Below are 22,802 nucleotides of genomic sequence, written 5' to 3'. Positions count from 1 at the left end.
CCAAAAATACCTAAAAAATAAATACTTACATCTACACATGTGCCATCAGTAGACTGCAAAACATACTCATTTAAGAAAGAATAAGCAAGAAGTTAAAGGTTTTATGTAATTCTAAGTGTTATTCTGCATGGAAAACCAGAAAGTTTTACAATAATTTCAGCACATGGAAAACACACTTCGGAAAACATTCACTTGTTTAAAACATCTTTTTACATAACAGAGAAGGAAGCGCTTATAACATGTCATGAATACTTATCACCTGCTATTCACAATTTGATCTACTCCAGTGTCTGGTTTCTGTTCCCACCTCTCCACCAAAATAGCTCTTGTTAAATTCACCAACCAGAACCAACGGTTACTTTTCTATCCTTTTCATCCATGATCTCTTTAGCAGACACAAATCACTGCTCCCTCTCCTCCTTCTTGAAACACTTTCTTGGCTTTTGTGATGCTACACTCCCCCAGTTCTTCCTCTATCTCACAGGCTTCTCTTTCTTAGCTTCCTCTACTTGCTTTCTCTCCTTGAAATGCCCAGTGAATGCTGGTGTTCTTCAGGCTAAGTCTTTCTCTCTTCCCTCTCTTCACTCTTCCCCTCTTAAGTAACCCTAACCATTTCAAAAGTTTTAAATATCATCTACATTGCTGCTACTTCCTAAATGATTATCTCCAGCACAGACCCCTCTTTGGAATTCCACACTCATACCCAACTACTTTCCTGACATATCCACTAAGATATCTCACAGGTATTTCTCATTTAACACGGCCAAAAGCAAACTCTTGATCCTCCCACCTACACCTGCTTCACCTCCAAACTCATCCTCTAGTTTTTCCTGTCTCACAATATAGTACCATACCTCCATCAATCCAACTACTCACATCATATCTGAGTCATTCTTGTCATTTCCTTCTTCCTTAACCCATCACATCCAATCCACCAGCAAATTCTGTCAACTCTACCTTCAACGCATAGCTCAAATTTACCTACTTCTTGCCAACTCCACTATCACCATCAACTTAGACTAAGTTACTCTCGTGAATTTCTGCAGCAGCGTTCTGTTTCCAAGTTTCTCTTCCTCCCAACTGCCCCCATAATCTACTGTCTTTACATAAGAGCCAATAAGTGATCTTTTTAGAATGTAAATAAGGTCTTATCGCTCCCCTACTTGAAACGCTCCAATGGCCTCCAATGCACTTTCTCCATATCGTGGTCTATAAACAAGGGTCCTTACCTACATTTTTTTTTACCTCATCTCTTACCATCCTCCCCCATCCACTCACTACACTTCTTAAATATGCCAAGTTCTTTTCAGACTCAGGACCTTGCACACACTACTCCCGTTGCTTGAAATGCTCTATAATACTCCCTCCTTTCCTCTTCCCCTATTTTCAATCAGCCTTTACTAAGCATCCAGTTAGAGTCACTTCTAGAAACTGCCAGAGGTATTACTTTATCATCATCAGTTCTTTAAATTGGATATGAATATATTTCAGAATAGTTCAACGTGTGTGTGCATTCTGAAAACCCTTGAGTACATTTCTTAATAGCAAGAAATTGATAATAATGTAGAATCCCATCATAACTGGAAAGGAACACAGAAATCATCTACTGTCCTATTACATATGACAAAACCAAATCCAGAGAAATTAAATAACTTGCTTATTTTATAAGGCTAGATGATAGGTTTTCCGACCCTGTGTTCAATAACCTGGTCAATCCTCTTCAAATTCTGTTTATTACATTTCCACTTCCTTAAGATAACCCCAGTCATAGAAAAAACAATCCTCAAGTTCATATGGAATGACAAAGGACCCCAAATAGTCAAAATAGTCTTGAGAAAGAACAACAAAGCTGGAGGTATCACACTTCCTGAATTCAAAATACATTACAAAACTAGAGTAATCAAAACAGTATGGTACTGTTTTTAAAGACAAACATACAGACCAATGGAACAGAACAGAGCCCAGAGATAAACTGACACATACTGAGTCAAATGATCTTTGGCAAGAGTGCTAAGACTGCACAATGGAGAAAGGATAGTCTCTTCCACAAATGATGCTGGGCAAACTGGATATCCACATGCAAAAGAATGAAATTGGACCCTAATCTTTCACCATACACAAAAATCAATTCCAAATGACAACTCAAAAAAACTTAAATGTAAGACCTAAAACTATCAATCTCCTAGAAGAAAACACAGAGGAGAAGCTTCACAATATTGGTCTTGGCAATGATTTCTTCGATATGACACCAAAAGCACAAATAATAAAAGCAAAATTAGACAAGAGGGACTAGCCACACCAAAAGGCTCCTGCACAGCAAAACAGAGTGGAAAGGTAACCTACAGCATAGGAGAAGAGATCTGCAAACCATATGTCACCCAGAGAAGTCCCTAAAAGACATTTTCCACATCTAATGCTTTGTTTGTAAGTTGTGCTTGCTTATAGGAACCAAGGCAGAACACTGCCAGATGGTCAAACCACAGAACCAGTCCAAACCAGAAAGGTCCAAGATGGTGACGGGGTGCTGTGCGCAAAAGGAAACACGTGCAAAAGGTGCTGTGTGCAAGAAGGGAAGACCTGTGCATACCCCAAATGCCCCTGCCCCGAGCAATGAGGCAGAGACCCCTCCCCCTTCACATCCCAGAAGAACCTTGCTCACCTTCCCTTCCGGGAAAAGGTATTTTAGAGTATGAGCTCTGCCTCCTCCATTCACTGATCAATGAACAAAGTTTCTGCTCTGCTATTCCAAACCCAGTCTTGTTCTATCGGCGCAAGCAACTCTGGGCAAAAGGACCCACTTGCGGGTCACCAGTCCCTTAGGGCTCGGTAACACACATATCTGATAAAGGGTTAATATCCAAAATATATAAGGAACTCCTACAACTCAATAGCAAAAAAACAAATAACCCAATTGAAAAACGGACAAAGGGGGCTGGCCCCGTGGCCTAGTGGTTAAGTTCAGCACACTCCACTTTGGCAGCCCAGGTTTGGTTCCCGGACGCAGACCTACACCACTCATTTGCGGCCATGCTGTGGCAGCAACCCACATACAAAATAGAGGAAGACTGGCACAGATGTTAGTCCAGGGTAAATCTTTCTCAAGCAAAAAAAAAAAGACAAAGGACTTGAATAGACATTTTTTCCAAAAACATACAAATGGCCAATAGATATATGAAAAGGATACACAACATAACTAACATCCAGGAAATGCAAATCAAAACTATAATGAAACATCACATGACATCTGTTAGGATGGCCATTATCAAAAAATAAAATAATAAGTGTTGGCAAGGATGTGGAGAAATTAGAACACTTGTGCACTGTTGATGGGAATGTAAAATGGTGCAGCTGCTATGGAAAGCAGTAGGGAAGTTCCTCAAAAAATTAAAAATAGAACCATCTACCATATGACCCAGTAATCCCACTTCTGGGTATCTCTCCAAAAGAACTGAAAACAGTATCTTGAAGAGATATTTCCAGCATCATTCACAATAGCCAAGAGGTGCAAACAACCTAAATGTCCATCGATGGATGAATGATTAAAAACAATGTGGTGTATACATACAAGAGGACACTATTTAGCCTTAAAAAAGAAGTCTTATCATATGCTACAAGATGGACAAACCTTGAGGATATTATGCTAAGTGAAATAAGCCAGTCACAGAAGGACAGATACTGCATGATTCCACTTATATGAGGTATCTAAAGTAATCAAACTCATAGAAGGAAAAAGTAGAATGGTGGTTGCCAGGGGCTGGGGTGTGGGGAAAATGGAGAGTTGCTATTCAATGGGTAAGTTTCAGTCATGCAAGATGAAAAAGTTCTACAACAACGTGCACATAGTCAGCAATAACATACCATACACTTAAAAATTTGTAAGAGGGTAGATTTCATGTTATGTGTTTAATACAATGAAAAGGAAAAACAAAAAAAGATAACTCTAGCCACTCATCCAAATCTAGCGACAATTCTCATTAGTGGAATATTAGCTGCTTAGGCCTTAGTAGCAACTGAGGAAAACTCAGCTTGCTCAGCCTATATAGGGAAGTCTTAGCTGCTAGTACACATTACTGTAAAATGGCAACAAGAAAACAAAATCTTAAGTGTGGAGAGAAGATTTTGACCCAGATATCTGTCAAACTTCCTTTTATTTATTTAATTTATTTATTTATTTTTGTGAGGAAGATTAGCACTGAGCTAACATCCTATGCCAATCCTCCTCTTTTTGCTGAGGAAGATTGGCCATGGGCTAACATCTGTGCCCATCTTCCTCTACTTTACATGGGATGCCGCCATAGCATGGCTTGACAAGCGGTGTGTCTGTGCACGCCCGGGATCCGAACCTGCAAACTCCAGGTCTCCGAAGCGGAGTGCGCACGCTTAACCGCTAAGCCACTGGGCTGGCCCCTGTCAAACTTCTTTTTAAAGAGTAATGCTGCTTCAAAGACCAAATTACACTATACTTACTGTAGACAAATAGTTTTTTTAAATCTTAAAAACTACTAATCTGTCCTATGTATGTGTGGGCACATACACGCGCACGTTCCCAAATAATCTTCACTGTAACACATCTAGCCAAGAGTATAAAGTTGACTTATAAAGTGTTACAAAGAATAAAAGAAGAAATAATATCAAATTTCTTGCCACAATAGCCTATATGGCCACAATGCTCTGGTATAATTCTTATAAAAGATCTGAAACGACAAGACAACCTTCTTGAACTCAAACCAACACCACTATTACCCACACAATTCACTTATCTTTTAGGATGGTAAAGATGCAGCTCTATGTACAGGCATTCTTGGGAAAACAATGTTAAAAACATTCCAAAATGTTTTTAACTACAACCCACAGTAAGAAATGTATACATTATTCCTATCTTTATACATATATATCTATATAAAACTAAACAATTTCATCAAATAACATAGTTTAAATGTGTATTACTACACTACATGAACCTCAATATCTACTTTGCTATTTAATTTTTTCAACACTGCTTATAGTACCAAAATTAATTTCACAAACCCCTAATGGTCACAACTTAACAGTCTGAGAAACACTGTACCAGAGCCACAACATTGAACAGATGCTACATAATTCCAAGGTACCAAAGCACAGAGCAAAATGTCTATAACAATGACTTTCTGAAGCTGTTCACAGATGTTCATACCTTTGCTCTCTAGGTATAGTTGCTTGAACAATTTAAAAACTGTTCTTTTCTCTGGGAAATGAAAGGAAAGATTAAAATCTGCCTTCTGTCCCCAGAATTCTACTGACTCTCAATGTACGCACTGGCGATAAACCATAGCTGGAGAAGTAATTCCAGCATGCAATTAGAATTTCTCCAGGGCAACAAGTTACCTACAAACGAAGCCCCAAAAGGCTATCAGCTGACTTCTCAGCAGAAATCTTACAGGCTAGAAGGGAGTGACATGATATATTTCAAGTGCTGAAAGGAAAAAACCTACAGCCAAGAATACTCTACCTGGCAAGGTTATCATTCAGAATGGAAGGAGAGATTCCCAGACAAGCAAAAATTAAAGGAGTTTATCACCAAGAAACCAGTCTTAGAAGAAATGGTAAAGGGACTTACTTAAGTGGAAAAGAGAAGACCACAAATAGGAATAAGAAAATTATCAAAAAGAAAAAGTAATAAAATCACTGGTGAGGCAAAAATATAGTAAAGGTAGCAGATCAACCACCTATAAAGACAGTATGAACGTCAAAAGACAAAAGTGCTGAAATTACCTATTTCTATGATAAGAGGGCAATGGATACACACACACAAAAAAAGAGGTTAGATATAATATCAAAAACATAAAATGTGGGAGGAGGAGAGTAAAAGAGTAGAGCCTTTAGAAAGAGGTCAAACTAAAGGGACTATCAACTTAATATAGATTGCTATATACATAGGTTATTATATGTGAACCTCATGGTAATCACAAACCAGAAACCTATAATAAATACACAAAAAAGTAAGAGAAACGAACCTAAACATAATACTAAAGAAAGCCATCAAGTCACAAGAGAAGAGAGCAAGAGAAGAAGAAAGGAACAGAGAAGAACTACTAAAACACCCAGAAAAGAAGTAACAAAATGGCAGTAAGTACATACCTATCAATAGCTACTTTAAATGTCAGTGGACTGGGGCCGGCCCTGTGGCTTAGTGGTTAAGTGCATGCACTCCGCTACTGGCGGCCCGGGTTCAGATCCTAGGCGCGCACCGACGCACCGCTTGTCTGGCCATGCTGAGGCAGCGTCCCATTTACAGCAACTAGAAGGATGTGCAACTATGACATACAACTATCTACTGGGGCTTTGGGGAGAAAAAGGAGGAGGAGTGGCAATAGATGTTAGCTCAGGGCCAGTCTTCCTCAGCAAAAAGAGGAGGATTGGCAATGGCTGTTAGCTCAGGGCTGATCTTCCTCACAAAAAAATAAATTAATCAAATAAATAAAAATTAATTAATTAATTAAATTTTTAAAAAATCAATGGACTAAATGCTCCAATCAAAAGGCACAGGGTGGCTGATGGGATAAAAAAACAAGACCCATATATATGCTGCATACAAGAGTCACACTTCAGACCTAAAGACACTCACAAACTGCAAGTGAAGGGACAGAAAAATATACTCCATGCAAATGGCAATGAAAAGAAAGCTGAGGTAGCAATACTTATCTCACACAAAACAGATTTTGTGTGACCACAAATTTTAAAACAAAAACTGTAACAAGAGACAAAGAAGGGCACTACATAATGATAAAGGGGACAATGCCACAAGAGGATATTATACTTGTAAATATCTAGGCACCCAACACAGGAACACCTAAATATATAAAGAACTGTACGCTGAAAACTATAAAACATTTTTGAAAGAAATTGAAGACGACACAAAGAAAAGGAAAGATATTCCATGCTCTTGGACTGGAAGAATTAACATAGTTAAAATGTCCATACTTCCTAAAGAAATCTACAGATTCAATGCAATCCTTTTCAAAGTTCCAACAACTTTTTTCACAGAAATAGAACAAAGAATCCTAAAATTTATATGGAACAACAAAAAACTCCAAAGAGCCAAAGGAATCCTGAAAAAAAGAACAAAGCTGGAGGTATCACACTCCCTGATTTCAAAATATACTACAAAGCTATAGTAACCAAAACAGCATGGTACTGGCACAAAAACAGACAATGGAACAGAAGAAAACACAGGCAGTATGCTCTTCAACATTGGTCTTTGCAGCATATTTTCAAGTATCACGTCTGAACAGGCAAGGGAAACAATAGAAAAAAATAAACAAATGGGACTACATCAAACTAAAAAGCTTCTGCATAGCAAAGGAAACCAAACCAAACAAAAAGACAACCTAACAATTGGGAAAAGATATTTGCAAACCATTTATCTGATAAGCAGTTAATATCTAAAGTATATAAAGAACTCATACATCTCAATGAAAAAATTAACAACCCAATTAAAAGATGGGCAAAAGATCTGAACAAACATTTCTCCAAATAAGATACACAGATGGCCAACAGACACATGAAAAGATGTTCAACATCATAAACTATCAGGGAAATGCAAATCAAAACTACAATGAGATATCACCTCACTCCCGTCACAATGGCTATAATTAACAAGACAGCAAACAACAAGTGTTAGCAAGGATGTGGAGAGAAGGGAACTCTCATACACTGCTGGTGGGAGTGCAAACTTGTGTAGCCACTATGGAAAACAGTATGCAGATTCCACAAAAAATTAAGGATAGAACTACCATACAATCCAGCTATTCCACTGCTGGGTATTTATCCAAAGAACATGAAAACACGAATGCATAAAGATACATACACTCCTATGTTCAGTGCAGCATTATTCACAATAGCCAAGACTTGGAAACAACCTAAGTGCCCATCAAGGGACGAACGGATAAAGAAGATGTGGTATATATACACACTAGAATACTAGTCAGCCATAAGAAACGATGAAATCCAGCCATTTGCGACAACATGGATGGACCTTGAGGGTATTATGCTAAGCAAAATAAGTCAGAGGGAGAAAGTCAAATACCCTTTGATCTCATTAATAAGTAGAAGATAAAAACAACAACAAACAATGGCATAGAGACAGAGATTGGACTGGTGGTTACTAGAGGGGAAGGGGAGAGGGAGGAGGGCGAAAGAGGTGATCAGGCGCATGTGTGTGGTGATGGACTGTAATTGGGCTTTGGGTGGTGAACATGATGTAATCTACACAGAAATCAAAATATAAAAATATACACCTGAAATTTATATAATGTTATAAACCAGTGTTACCACAATAAAAAAAAATTTCTCCAAAAATAGAAATGATAATGTCATAACTAATGCATGGTCAAATCATAAATGTTATATAGTAACTACAAAAACCCATTTCCTTTCTCAAACAAGATAAAAAAGACTAAGCATGATTTTAAGTGTCAGCAGAAAAGGCATAACAATAAAATCAAATAATATCTAGCTAATTTAAGAACAAGATACTTCAAATTATCCTGAACAAAAACTTACAAACATGCTCAGGTTCCTTTTCCAAACCTCATCCTCTCTCCAGCAATGTAATGTCTTCTTCCTTTTTTTGTTTTTTTTGTAAATATCCTCCCTCCAGCCACATCCCTATAAATTTTTGTTTCATTTACCATCCTTCAACTTTAACTTACTTTTTTATGATGCGAAGAAAGAACAAAAGCCTCTAAAACGGACTCCAAATCTCCTCGGTGGTTGTCATTATTACCTCTCCTGGTACCATCAAGTTGGTGCCCTTTTCTGAGCCTTACATCTGGCTCTGGAGTCCTGCTGCACCCCAATCGGTTTTCTGCTGTCTCATTCATGGGATACTCAAGCCTTTCTTACAAAGAAGTCTTTCTTTCTGTCCCTTCTTCTTGGGAGGATGGACTTTCAGGATAGTGAGTTTATCCTAAGGAGAGAACAGTTTTAAATTAACATATTTTAAATAAACACATTAAATGAGTGCTGGGGGGAAACAGATTATATTATTATACACTCAAACAACAGAATACTCAGCAATCATTAATAACAACAAAACAATAATGTATAAAAAAACCTATATTTGCTGATAGGAAAGATTGCTAATATCTATTTTTAAATGAAAAAAAGCAGCATATAAGACAACATGCATAATATGTTGCCATTTACATGTTATAAAAATACATAATCATATATAAGTGTACATGTACAAAGAATAATTACTGGAAAATATTCAAAACTGTGCTCTTGGTACAGAAGTACACAGCCCAGGGTCTGGAATGAGAAGACTTACTTTTCATTTTGTTCTGCCTGCATTTTTTACGATATACCATATATTATTTCTTCAATTAAAAACATACCTAACTACAGAAAGAATATATGTGGATTTTATGCATTATACCTGGGTTTTACAAATCCAATCTCATTTAAATATCACAATGACTCTATAGGGTATTTTTATTTCTACTTCACAGGTGAGGAAACCAAAATTCACCATATTTTGTATGAAATAAATAGGACAAAGTCTCTGACTTACATAGCACATATTATTGGTAATGTTTGCATTTAAATTGCTTAATGTCTGACATTTCAATATTTTTGAGTTGTTTCAAACTCTAACTAGACTAGCCTGGAAGGCAAGAAACTCAGGACCAGAGCACACTACTTTTACATCCCTGTGAGTTCCCAGAAAGCGCTATGCAAGTAAATGTTTAATGAATATTTGACAGATGATATTTAAATGTTCTTGAGTGGTAAAAACACTTTCATAAATCATCAGTATCTCTCTAAACTGGACTGCAGTATTTAAGTTCTCTAGGGACTCAATTATTTCAAGTCCTCGGTCCTCTACCTCTTAACTCATAGTCCTAAAGTTTATTTTAGACATTAGCTACCTATCCAAATAAGTTGATTATTACAGCCAATCCAACCAGAAATACTAAAACAGAAAGAAGCCAGGGTACATGTTATGAGATTCAAAGTTCTTACTGGGGCAAAGGAGGAGTAGGATAGAGTGGGAGGGACTGGATACCATAAAAGGAAAGTAAAAGGTTTATTTAGTGTTCATATGTATGGGTAAACGAGACTAAGAATTAGCCCAAGAGTTAGAATTAGACTAAGAATTAGCCAGCTGTTAGTTTCATAAATCATGTGAGTTTGCTGCAGGATTTCTCTAAGGGCTTTCAAAGTTTTTGAGCAAGAACAAACACAAATCTTTAAGGATCATGAAACCTGGGCATATGCCTATCACATAAGGGCCTGAGCAAGCCTATTATAATACTAACATTATAAACTACGCTATTAATGCCCAAATCAGGAAGAGGATACAATGTTTACATTTACATTTATGTATTTACAGCTCACAAAGCTATTTCACACCCACCATTTCATTTTGTTTCAGGGAAGAGGGAGCTAACATTTATTGTGGATTGACAAAGTTAAATTCTGTACCAGAGAATTTACATGTGCTGTCTCACAAAATCCTTATATATAGCCCTCTGAGGTATTTTATCCCTCATTTGACAGATGTGGAAACTGAGGCTCAGAGATTAGGCAACTTATTCAAGCCATTAGTCTATAAAGCTGGGATTTATACCCAGGTCTTCTTTTTGGCCCTCGTGAAGTTCATGTGCTTTCTACTACCCCAAAAAATTTAAGACTAGGAAAAAAAAAGATAAGAACCTGAACCCTAAGGTCATTTGGTTTACATGGCAAGTAAGGTACAGAATCAGAATCTTTATTCTCAAACTATAGCAAGTAGAATAAAGCTTTCTGCAAATTAGCCTTGAAATATGACCATACCAAACTTCTCATAAGCAGCAGCTATATATGAGGGAGTGTTGTTCATTTATGAGACTATAAATGGAATGCTCTATTAGTTAGAATTGTTTTATAATCCTCACCTCAGAAAAAGAAAGCAAATGACAGACAAGAAGTAGGTTTTCGCAAAGAATTTGTAAAGGGTTCTCCTTAAAATAAAAAGAAATAAGAAAATCAATTTTCAGGAAAGGCCTGAGATCAGTACATTCCTATCAACAATGTTTTCTAAATTTACAAGTACAACAAAAGAAGAATGAACAAAATAAGGCACCATAAACTATAATCCAAAAAATTTAATTATATTCACCACTTTACATATACTTCAGCAGGAAGGCCTACCAACATATTTTAGAGTTTCAACAATAAAACTGTTGAAGGAAAAAGCATTCATGTCAACCCTCAGGTTCCCAAAGATTTAACAAAACAAAATACCCCAATCCTAGAACACTTACAAGAACTGTAATTTACTACATATTTTAGTTTATTTGTATTCTACCTAATGATAAAATGAATTCCTACTAGGATGCAATGCCTTGAAACCAAAAGCAATCAATTCTAATAGTCTAAGGTAAAGTTAGAGGTAAGGTAAAAGTGTCCTTTATCACCACCATTATTTAACTCTGTCCTGGAGGTTTTTTCTGTGTGTGTGTGAGGAAGATCAGCCCTGAGCTAACATCAGATGCCAATCCTCCTCTTTTTGCCAAGGACGATTGGCCCTAGGGTAACATCCGTGCCCATCTTCCTCTACTTTATATGGGACACCACCACAGCATGGCTTCATGAGCGGTACGTTGGTGCACGCCTGGGATGTGAATCCGCAAACCCTGGGCCACCGAAGCAGAGCGCGTGCACTTAACGGCTGTACCACTGGGCCGGCCCCCTGTCCTGGAGGTTTTATACAATTAAATAAGAGGGATAAGTGAGGGGTATAAAACTATAACTATTTACAGATCGTATGACACTTTAGCTATAAAACCCAAAAGAATCAACTGAAAAAAATTATAATAAAAGAATTCATCAAAGTGATTGGATATAAAATTAATATATGGATATCAACAGCCTTCATCATAGAAACCCACAATATTTGGTTATTATGAAAGAAACTAATACATCACAACAGAAAAAAAAAAAAGATACAACACTTCAAAACAAATCTTAAAATGCTACTGAAGATCTACAAAAGCTCCTAGGACTAATAAGTGAGTTCAGCAAGGTCAACAGTCAACTATCAACACTCAACTATCAATCACATTTCTATATACTAAAAATAAACTTGTGGAAACTGAAATTTAAAACAATACCATTTACAATTACTCCAAAGAAATTTAAATACTAAGTATACACTTAACAAAATATGTATAGGATGTTTGCTGAAAATTACAAAATGCTGATGAAAGAAATCAAAGATCTAAACAAATAGCAACATATCATATTCATGGACTGGAAGACTCAATATAGTAAAGATATCAATTTTCCCCAAATTGTTCTATAGGTTTAATGCAATCCCTATCAAGATCCTAGCAAGGATTTCTGTAGCTAAAGACTAGCTTATTCTAAAATTTATATGGAAGGCACAGGCCCTAGAATAGCTAAAACAATCTTGGAAAATAATAAAGTGGCAAGACTCCCTCTATTTAATATGAAGGCCTACTAGATAGCTACAGTAGTCAAGACAGTCTGGTATTGGGAGAGGAAAAGACACACCGATTGACAGAACAGAATAGAGAACCAAAAAATAGACACACAAATATGCCCAACTCTTATTTTATAAACATGCAAAAGCAATTCAATGGAAGAAGGACAGCCTTTTCAACATTTGGTGCTAGAACAATTGAATATCCACAGGCCAAAAAAAAAGAACCTCCACCTAAACCTCACACCTTATATGAGAAGTAACTCAAAATAGATCATGCACTTAAATTTAAAATGCAAAACTATAAAACTCTTATAAAAAACATAGGAGAAAATCTTTAGGATCTAGAGCTATGCAAAGAATATTGAGATTTGACACCAAAAGCATAATCCATAGTAGGAAAAAATGATAAATTGGACTTCACCATATGAAGAAGTTGAAAAGACAAGTTGCTTACTGAGAGAAAATATTTGTAAATCACATATCCAACAAAAGACTATTATCTAAATTATATAAAGGACTCTCAAAATTCAAACTAACACTCCAACTAGAAAACGGACAAATAATATGAACAGACATTTCACCAAAGAGGATATACAGATGGCAAATAATCACAAAAAAAGATGTTCAATATCATTAGCCATTAGGGAAATTAAAATTAAAACTACAATGAGATATCACTACAAACCTAATCAGAAAGGCTAAAACAAAAACAGTAACAACAGAATGACTTCTGGCATAACAGTGTGAGGAGCTCCGCTAAGGTGCTCCCCAGTGAAAATGATGAAAACTATCTTAAAAGCCTCCATTAAAAGCCTCCAGAAACAGTCCTAAAGGCAAATCACAAATAAACATTCAAGAATACCTACAAAAATTCAGTAAGAAAGCAACGAGTCTGTAGTATTTGAACCAAGATGCCACTCTTTCTCCCAGCCCCCTCCCAACCTAGAGGAGCAGAGACTCTCTACTCCAGACCCTTGCAGCCAAAAACACTGGATTCTGCCTCCAGCACCCAGATGGAGGCGTTCCTTCCCTGGAGGAACAGGACGTCAGTATTTCTCATTCTGCCTCAGCTGCCTGTTGCTGAGGCTTAAGTCCCAGATAGGCATAGTTTAGAAGTAGGGGGTCCCTTCTTCCTACCAGCCCCATCTGTGGAATTTAGGCACTACCTTGACCGTAGTATGCTGAGAATACCAGGGCGCTGATCATTCTTGACCCAACTCTTGAGGTAGTGGTTCTACCACCAGGAAAAGCAAGCCAAGAGGACCCAAGGCCACTGCCCACTGCCCCACCAAGCACCAATCTCCTAGAGTGGGGCTATCACTCAGAGAGAACTGGTCATTGTCCCCATCCTCATCTCTAGAGCCCTGGTTCAGAGATTTTGCCTGGGGAATATAGTACCTAATCTCCTCCCAAAGGACCTGACTTTATTTGCAACACAGGGTGAAGAAGTTCAAGCCTAAAGACATTCTAAAGAACAGCGGAAATTGTGATGAAAGGCAACTGGGAGGAGAATCAAGATAGAGGATAAACTGTAGGCAGGTTAGTTTGCAGAAGAGTACCATGGAATAAGATAGCTGGTAGGAACGCTCCAGGCGTCAGAACAAAAATTAAACACTACACTCATAAACTTTTCCTTCAAAGGAGCCAGAATTTGATGGGATTAGTCTGTAGAACAATTTATAGCCAGCATTCTTAAAATCAATAGCAAAACCAGCTGGCAATTAGTGGAGCTGAAGAGCTGGCTGTAGTCACAGAAAGAGAGACCAACCAAAAATACCCAGGGTGACTGTGAGCATATGCAAAACTACACTTCCCTGAGGAACAACATCAGAAGCTGAACAATGGAGAGGAAACAGACTTTACTAAAACAATCCAGTCAGTCACTGAAGAAATTAACAAGCAAATAACAATAACAAGCCTGGAAGAGAGGGGCCCAGTACCTAGAGTTGCTACAATATATTATCTAAAATGTCCAGTATCTAACAAAAAATTAGGAGACATGCAAACAAACAGGAAAGTATATCCATACAGTGGGAAAAAACAGGCAACAAAGGTGCTCAAAAGGTACAAATTTCCAGTTATAAGATAAATAAGTCCTGGGGATGTAATGTATAGCATGATGACTATAGTTAATAATACTGTATTGTATATTTGAAAGTTGCTAAGAGAGCATATCTTAAAAGTTCTCATGACAAGAAAAAAAATTTGTAATACCAAGAGATTTTCACGTATTGAGGTCATATGGGGTAACTTCTTGTCCAAAACTGATTTGGCTTGAACTAAAAAAGCCTGATTTATGGCCTATCAAGCATACATTGTTCATCTGATTTAACCATTAAAGAAAGCACTCTTAAGATGAGAATGCAGAGTGACGTCAGTATCATGGCGGAGTGAGCTTCCCCCACTGAACTCACCCCCTCTAAGACACAACAAAAAGGACATTCATATACCAACAGAAGCTATTCACACACCACAAGGGACTGACATGGGTCCCTTGGGTCTGACGGACCCACGCAGCCATATATCTGAGGGTGGAGGTGCTGGAGTCCCCAGAGGAAGGGAGGGAGTAAGAGGAGCTCCTCTCCGTCCCTAAGGACTGCGACCCTGAGACCAAGACCACCCGGCTCCCGGGGTGGGGAGTTCGGCGGGAAAGCCATTGCTGTCCAAGATGGCTCACAGGCTGTGGAGAATTCCCCTATGGAGGGAGCAGAACTGTTGCAGGGGTACCTTCGACAAGCTAGCACTTCAGGAGAGCAGAGAGGGACATGGAAGCGAGAAACCCCTGGGATTAGGGAGGCAAAAGTAAGTGCCCTTCCCTACCAGACAGCCCAGCAGTTCAGCACAGTGGCTGTGCAGCCTCAGCTCACTGGCATTTCAGCTCAGCCCCGGCGCCCCGGCCCCAGCGGCTCTGTCATGCCTGCGCCCCAGCTCCAGCTCCTTCGGCATGGCCACACTCAGGATCTAGCTGCTTTGGCACCAACTTCTTCGGCTCAGCTGCACTCAGGCTCCAGCTGATTTGGCTCCAGCTCCTTCGGCCCAGTCGTGCTCTAGCTCCAGCTCCAGCTCCAACTTCTTCAGCACAGCCATGCTCCAGCTACAGCTGGTTCAACCCAGCCACACTCCAGCTACAGCTGTTCTTGCGCTCTAGCTCCAGCTGCTTCCGCTCAGCCGCACTGAGGCTCAGCCATGCTCCTGCTCCAGCTTCTTCGGCCCAGCCACGCCCAAGCTCCAGCTGCTTTGGCCCAGCCACGCTAGAGCTCCAGCTGTTCCCATAATCCAGCCCCAGCAGCCTCCACTCAGCCACGCTTCAGCTCAGCTGCATGCCAACCAGCGAGCCCACAGCTCAAGGCGGACACCAGAATACACAGCTCTTGACCTCCACCCAGTGGCAGCAGGAGGAAACTGTGACCAGATATTTTCAGTATGAGGAAAAATAAACCAACGCCATCAGGCACTATGCAAAAATATATTAAATTTCCAGACCAGAAGTAAAACGACAAGCACCCAGAAATCAGCCCTGAAGGCAGAGAAATGTATAACCTTAATGACAAAGAATTCAAAATAGCTATCATAAAAAAGCTCAATGAAATACAAGAAAATACAGATAGACAATTCAACAAAATCAGGAATTTCTTTACAAAAGAGATTTAAACTATAAAGAAAAATCATTCAGAAATCTTAGAGATGAAAAACACAATGGAGGAGAGAAAGACAAATCTGGAAGCCGTAAGCATCAGAGCTGATAATATAGAGGAAAGAATTAGTAATATTGAGGACAGCAATGCAGAAATGCTCCAGATGGAGAAGGAAAGAGAACTAAGACTAAAAACAAATGAAGAAACTCTCCGAGAAATATCCAACTCAATTAGGAAATCCAACATAAGGATTATAGGTATCCCAGAGGGAGAAGAGAGGGAAAAAGGAGCGGAGAAGTTGTTCAAAGAAACAATAGCTGTGAACTTCCCAAACAGGGAAGGAGCTGGAAATACAAGTGAATGAAATCACTAGATCTCCTAAATATATCAACATGAAAAGACCCTCTCCAAGGCACATAGTAGTAAAGCTGACAAAAGTCAATGACAAAGAAAAAATACTAACGGCATCTAGACAAAAAAAAATAACGTGCAAAGGAGTTCCTATCAGGTTCTCAGTGGATTTCTCGACAGAAACTTTACAGGCTAGGAGAGAATGGAATGATATATTCAAAATTCTGAAAGACAAAAATTTTCGGCCAAGAACATTCTATCCAGCGAAAATATCCTTCAGATAAAATATCCTTCAGATATGATGAAGAAATAACTATCCCAGATAAATAAAAGCTAAGGGAGTTCATTGCCAAAAAATCCCCACTACAAGAAATGCTCAAGACGGCCTTCATGCCTGAGGGAAAAAAGAGAAATGGGATACAAAGTTTTGAACAAGGATAAAAATAGGCAGACAAAACCAGAAAAATTGCAGCTCTCTATCAGAATAGATTAGCAAACACTTAATTATAAAACCAAAGATGAAGGGAAGGAAAACACCAAAAACAAATATAAGCTCTTCACTTTAAACACAAACTCACAACACAAGATGGAATAAGTTGTGACAACAATAACTTAGAAGGGGAAGAGGAAAGGGATTGAATCAACTTAGTCTAAAGAAATAAGAGGCCATCAGAAAATGGACTACGACATCCACGAGATGTTTTGTACAAACCTCACTGTAACCACTAACCAAATAATCAGAAGAGAGTCACACATGATAAAGAAAGAGAAAACTAAGAGAATCACTACACAGAAGTACCAAGCTGAATTGGTAGTCCAAAACATACGAGACAAGAAACAAAGCAAATGCAAAAGAACTGGAAAATGAGCAATAAAATAGCAACATTAAGCCCTCACATAACAATAATTACCCTAAATGTAAATGGACTGAACTCTCCAATCAAAAGACACAGAGTGGTGGGACGAATTAAAAAGCAAGATCCAACAATATGCTGCCCCCAGGAAACACATCTCAGCTCTAAAGACAAATAAAGGCTCAGAGTAAAAGGATGGAAGACAATACTCCAAGCTAATGGGAAACGAAAGCAGGTGTTGCCATACTTATCAGACAAAGTTGACTTCAATATAAAACAGGTAATGAGAGACAAAGAAGGGCAATATATAATGATAAAAGGGACACTCCACCAAAAAGACATATCACTTTTAAATACATATGCACCCAATACAGGAGCACCAAGGTACATAAGGTAACCATTAATAAGCTTAAAAGGAAATATTAACAACAACACAAAAATAGTAGGGGTCTTAACACTCCACTTACATCAATGGATAGAGCATCCAAACAGAAAGTCAATAAGGAAATAACAGACTTAAATGAAACACCTGACGAGACGGACTTAATACATATATAAAGAGCATTCCATCCAAACACAGCAGATTACACATTCTTCTCAAGCGCACACAGAACATTCTCAAGACTAGACCATATGCTGGGAAACAAGGCATGCCTCTATAAATTTAAGAAGATTGAAATCATAACAAGTATCTTTTCTGACCATAATCCCATGAAGCTAGAAACCAACTACAAGAAAAAAACTGGGAAAGTGACAAAGATGTGGAGACTAAACAACATGCTACTGAACCACCAATGGATCACTGATGAAACTAAAGGAGAAATCAAAACATATCTGGAGACAAATGAAAATGAAAACAGACCATACCAACTCATAAGGGATGCAGCAAAAGCGGTCCTGAGAGGTCCTCACAGCAACACAGGCCCACCTTAACAAACAAGAAAAATCCCAAATAAGCAATCTTAAACTATGCCTAACAGAATTAGAAAAAGAAGAACAAACAAAGCCCAAAGTCAGCAGAAGGAGGGATATAATAGCAATCAGAGCAGAGATAAATGCAATTGAAACCAAAAAAACAGTAGAAAGGATCAATGAAACAAAGAGCTGGTTCTTTGAGAAGATAAACAAAATTGACAAACCCTTAGCCAGACTCACCAAGAAAAAAAGAGAGAAGGCTCAAATAAATAAAATGAAAAATGAAAAAGGAGGGCCGGCCCCGTGGCTTAGCGGTTAAGTGCGCGCGCTCCGCTACTGGCAGCCCAGGTTCCGATCCCGGGCGTGCACCAACCACCGCTTCTCCGGCCATGCTGAGGCTGCGTCCCACATACAGCAACTAGAAGGATGTGCAACTATGACATACAACTATCTACTGGGGCTTTGGGGAAAAAAAGGAGGATGACTGGCAATAGATGTTAGCTCAGAGCCAGTCTTCCTCAGCTAAAACAAGGAGGATTAGCATGGATGTTAGCTCAGGGCTGATCTTTCTCAAATAGAAAAAATAAAAAATGAAAAAGGAGAAATTACAATGGATAGCACAGAAATACAAAGGATTATAAGAGAATACTATGAAAAACTATATGCCAACAAATTGGACAATCTAGAAGAAATAGATAATTCTTAGACTCATACAACCCCCCAAAACTGAATCAAGAAGAACTAGAGAATCTGAATAGACCAATCACAAGTAAAGAGAATGAAACAGTAAGCAAAAACCTCGCAAAAAATAAAACTCCAGGACCAGATGGCTTCTCTGGAGAATTTTACCAAACATTAAAAGAAGATTTAATACCTATCCTTCTCAAGCTATTCCAAAAAATAGAAGAAGATGGAACACTTCCCAACACATTCTGCAAGGCCAACATCACCCTGATACCAAAGCCAGACAAAGACAATACTAAGAAGGAAAACTACAGACTAATAGCCCTGATGAACATAGATGCAAAAATCCTCAACAAACTATTGGCAAACCGGATACAGCAATACATTAAAAAGATCATACAACATGATCAAGTGGGATTTATACCAGGGACACAGAGATGGTTCAGCATCTGCAAATCAATCAGTGTGATACACCACATTAACAAAACAAGGAATAAAAACCACATGATCATCTCAATAGATGCAGAGAAGGCATTTGACAAGATCCAACATCTATTTATGATAAAAACTTTCAACAAAATGGGTATAGAATGAAAGTACCTTAACATAATAAAAGCCATAAATGACAAACCCACAGCCAACATCATACTCAATGGAGAAAGACTGAAAGCCATCCCTCTGAAAACAGGAACAAGACAAGGGTGCCCACTCTGCCCACTCTTATTCAACATAGTACTGGACGTTCTGGCCAGTGCAATGAGGCAAGAAAAAGGAATAAAAGGAATCCAAATAGGCATATGCAGGTGACATGATATTATATATAGAAAATGCTAAAGAATCCATTAGAAAACTATTATAAATAATCAACAACTACAGCAAAGTTGCAGGATACAAAATCAACTTACAGAAATCAGTTGCAGCTCTATATGCCAATAACGAACTAAAAGAAAGAGAACTCAAGAAGACAATCCCATTTACAATTGCAACAAAAAGAATAAGATATCTAGGAATAAATTTAACTGAGGAGGTGAATGACCTATACAATGAAAACTATAAGACATTATTGAGTGAAATCAATGATGACATAAGAAATGGAAAAATATTCCATAAAAATGGATTGGAAGAATAAACGTAGTTAAAATGTCCATACTACCTAAAGCAATCTACAGATTCAATGCAATCCCGATCAGAATCCCAAGGACATTCTTCACGGAAATAGAAAAAAGAATACTAAAATTCATATGGGGCAACAAAAGACCCCGAATAACTAAAGCAATCCTGAGAAAAAAGAACAAAGCTGGAGGCACCACAATCCCTGACTTCAAAACATACTACAAAGCAATAGTAATCAAAACAGCACGGTACTGGTATAAAAACAGACACACACATCAATGGAACAGAACTGAAAGCCCAGAAATAAAACCTCACATCTATGGGCCGCTAATCTTCGACAAAGGAGCTAAGAACATACAATGGAGAAAGGAAAGTCTCTTCAATAAATGGTGCTGGGAAAACTTTAGGGCCACTTGAAAAAGAATGAAAGTAGACCATCTTCTTTCCCCATACACAAAAATTAACTCAAAATGGATCAAAGACCTGAAGGTGAGACCTGAAACTATAAAACTCCTGGAAGAAAATATAGGCAGTACACTATTTGTCATCGGTCATAAAGGGATCTTTTTGAATTTCATGTCTACTCAGACAAGGGAAACAAAAGAAAAAATAAATAAGCGGAACTTGATCAGGTTAAAGAGCTTCTACAAGGCAAATGAAAACAGGATCAAAATGAATAGGCAACCCACCAGCTGGGAAAAAATATTTGCAAACCATATATCCAACAAGGGATTAATCTCCATAATACATAAAGGACTCACACAACTGAACAACAAAAAAACAACCAACCTGATCAAAAAATGGGCAGAGAAAATGAAGAGACAGCTCTCCAAAGAAGATATACAAATGGCCAATAGGCACATGAAAAGATGTTCAACATCACTAATCATCAGGGAAATGCAAACCAAAATTACACTAAGATATCATCTTACACCCGTTAGAATGGCTATAATCACCAAGACAAATAACAACAAATGCTGGAGAGGCTATGGAGACATGGGAACCCTAATTCACTGCTGGTAGGAACGCAAACTAGCGCAGCCTCTATGGAAAACAGTATGGAGATTCCTCAAAAAATTAAAAACAGGGGGCCAGCCCGGTGGCACAAGCGGTTAAGTGTGCGCGCTCCGCTGCGGCAGCCCGGGATTCGCTGGGTCAGATCCCAGGCACGCACCGACATACCGCTTGTCAAGTCATGCTGTGGCGGCGTCCCATATGAAGTGGAGGAAGATGGGCACGGATGTTAGCCCAGGGCCAGTCTTCCTCAGCAAAAAAAAAGAGCAGGATTGGCAGATGTTAGCTCAGGGCCGATCTTCCTCACACACACAAAAAAAATTAAAAATAGAAATATTTTATGATCCAGCTATCCCACTACTGGGTATCTACCCAATGAACCTGAAATCAACAATCCAAAGAGGCTTATGCACCCCTATGTTCATTGCAGCATTATTCACAATAGCCAAGAAGTGGAAGCAACCCAAGTGTCCCTCGACTGATGAGTGGATAAAGAAGATGTGGTATATATACACAATGGAATACTACTCAGCCATAAAAAAAGACAAAATCATCCCCTTTGCAACAACATAGATGGACTTGGAGGGTATTATGTTAAGTGAAATAAGCCAGAAAGAGAAAGACAAACACCGCATGATTGCATTCATAAGTGGAAGATAAACTAACACACGGACAGAGAGAACTGTTTGGTGGTTACCAGGGGCAAGGGGGTTGGGGGGTGGGCACAAGGGGTGAAGGGGCGCATTTATATGGTGACTGACAAACAATAATGTACAACAAAAATTTCACAATAAGGAAAAAAAAGATAAGAACGCATACTTCCCCTCCTATGCCCTATCCGTGATGCCCATGTTAGTCCCTTTCTGACATCAGAGTCATGTTGACCTGCTAATTTCCAACTGAATATATCTTTAAAACTCGATGAATATGTATCCTGGGCATGTTTAATGCATGTTCTCTGTTCTAAAAAGGTCTAAGACTGTACTGAAAACCATGCTTCTCCAGAATGCTTTCTTCCTTTGCAGAAACTGCCTTCCCGGGTTATACTCCTCACCCTGGCTCAAGTAAAACTCACCTTATCTCTCTTATCTATAGAATGGTTATTGGTTATTCTGCATCAACAGTAACTATGTGTGGGGGAAAAAAAAAAGCAACAGAAAATGCCCCTGAGAAAGACCAGATGTCAGATTTATCAGAAAAAGACTTTAAAATAGCCATTATAAACATGTTCACACAACTAAACGAAACCATGATTAAAGAAGTGAAGGAAGCCAGTTATCAAATAAGCCACAGGGATGTAAATATATATAGCATACGGAATATCATCAATAATAGTGTAACAACTTTGTATGGTGACAGATGGTAACTAGACATATCATGGTAATGTATAAAAATATCGAACAGGGGCCGGCCCAGTGGCACAGCAGTTAGGTTCACACACTCTGCTTCGGCGGTCCAGGGTTCCCAGGTTTGGATCCCGGGCAGGGACCTACACACTGCTCATTGGCCCATGCTGTGGCGGCATCCCCCATACAAAACAGAGGAAGACTGGCACAGCAGTTAGCTCAGGGACACTGTTCCTCAAGCACAAAGAGGAAGATTGACAACAGACGTTAGCTCAAGGCCAATCTTCCTCACAGACACAAAAAACACATCGAATCACTATTGTACACCTGAAACTAATATAATACTGTATGTCAATTATACTTCAATAAAAAAAGGGGCGAAGGAAGGCACAATAATGTCACTTCAGGTATAGAATAT

General features: G+C 38.6%; 1 protein-coding gene across 3 annotated transcripts in view; it reads right to left on the bottom strand.

The window, feature by feature from the left end:
* ADIPOR2 (adiponectin receptor 2) overlaps nucleotides 1–22,802 on the bottom strand; it is a 120,461-nt gene that overhangs the window by 43,413 nt on the left and 54,246 nt on the right. For 2 of the 3 annotated variants that reach the window (XM_087442971.1, XM_014793852.2), the window contains exon 2: nucleotides 8,691–8,947. In XM_087442971.1, the coding sequence (XP_087299097.1) occupies nucleotides 8,691–8,861 (171 nt within the window). In that variant the 5' untranslated portion in view covers nucleotides 8,862–8,947. Of the gene's footprint in view, nucleotides 1–8,690; nucleotides 8,948–10,919; nucleotides 10,986–22,802 lie in introns of all 3 variants that reach the window. The other variant, XM_087442970.1, reaches the window with a different exon arrangement.

This window comes from Ceratotherium simum, chromosome 17 (assembly GCF_057802395.1).
Source record: "Ceratotherium simum simum isolate JZ-2026a chromosome 17, ASM5780239v1, whole genome shotgun sequence".
NCBI lineage: Eukaryota > Metazoa > Chordata > Mammalia > Perissodactyla > Rhinocerotidae > Ceratotherium > Ceratotherium simum.
This window is presented reverse-complemented; position numbering and strand designations above follow the sequence as displayed.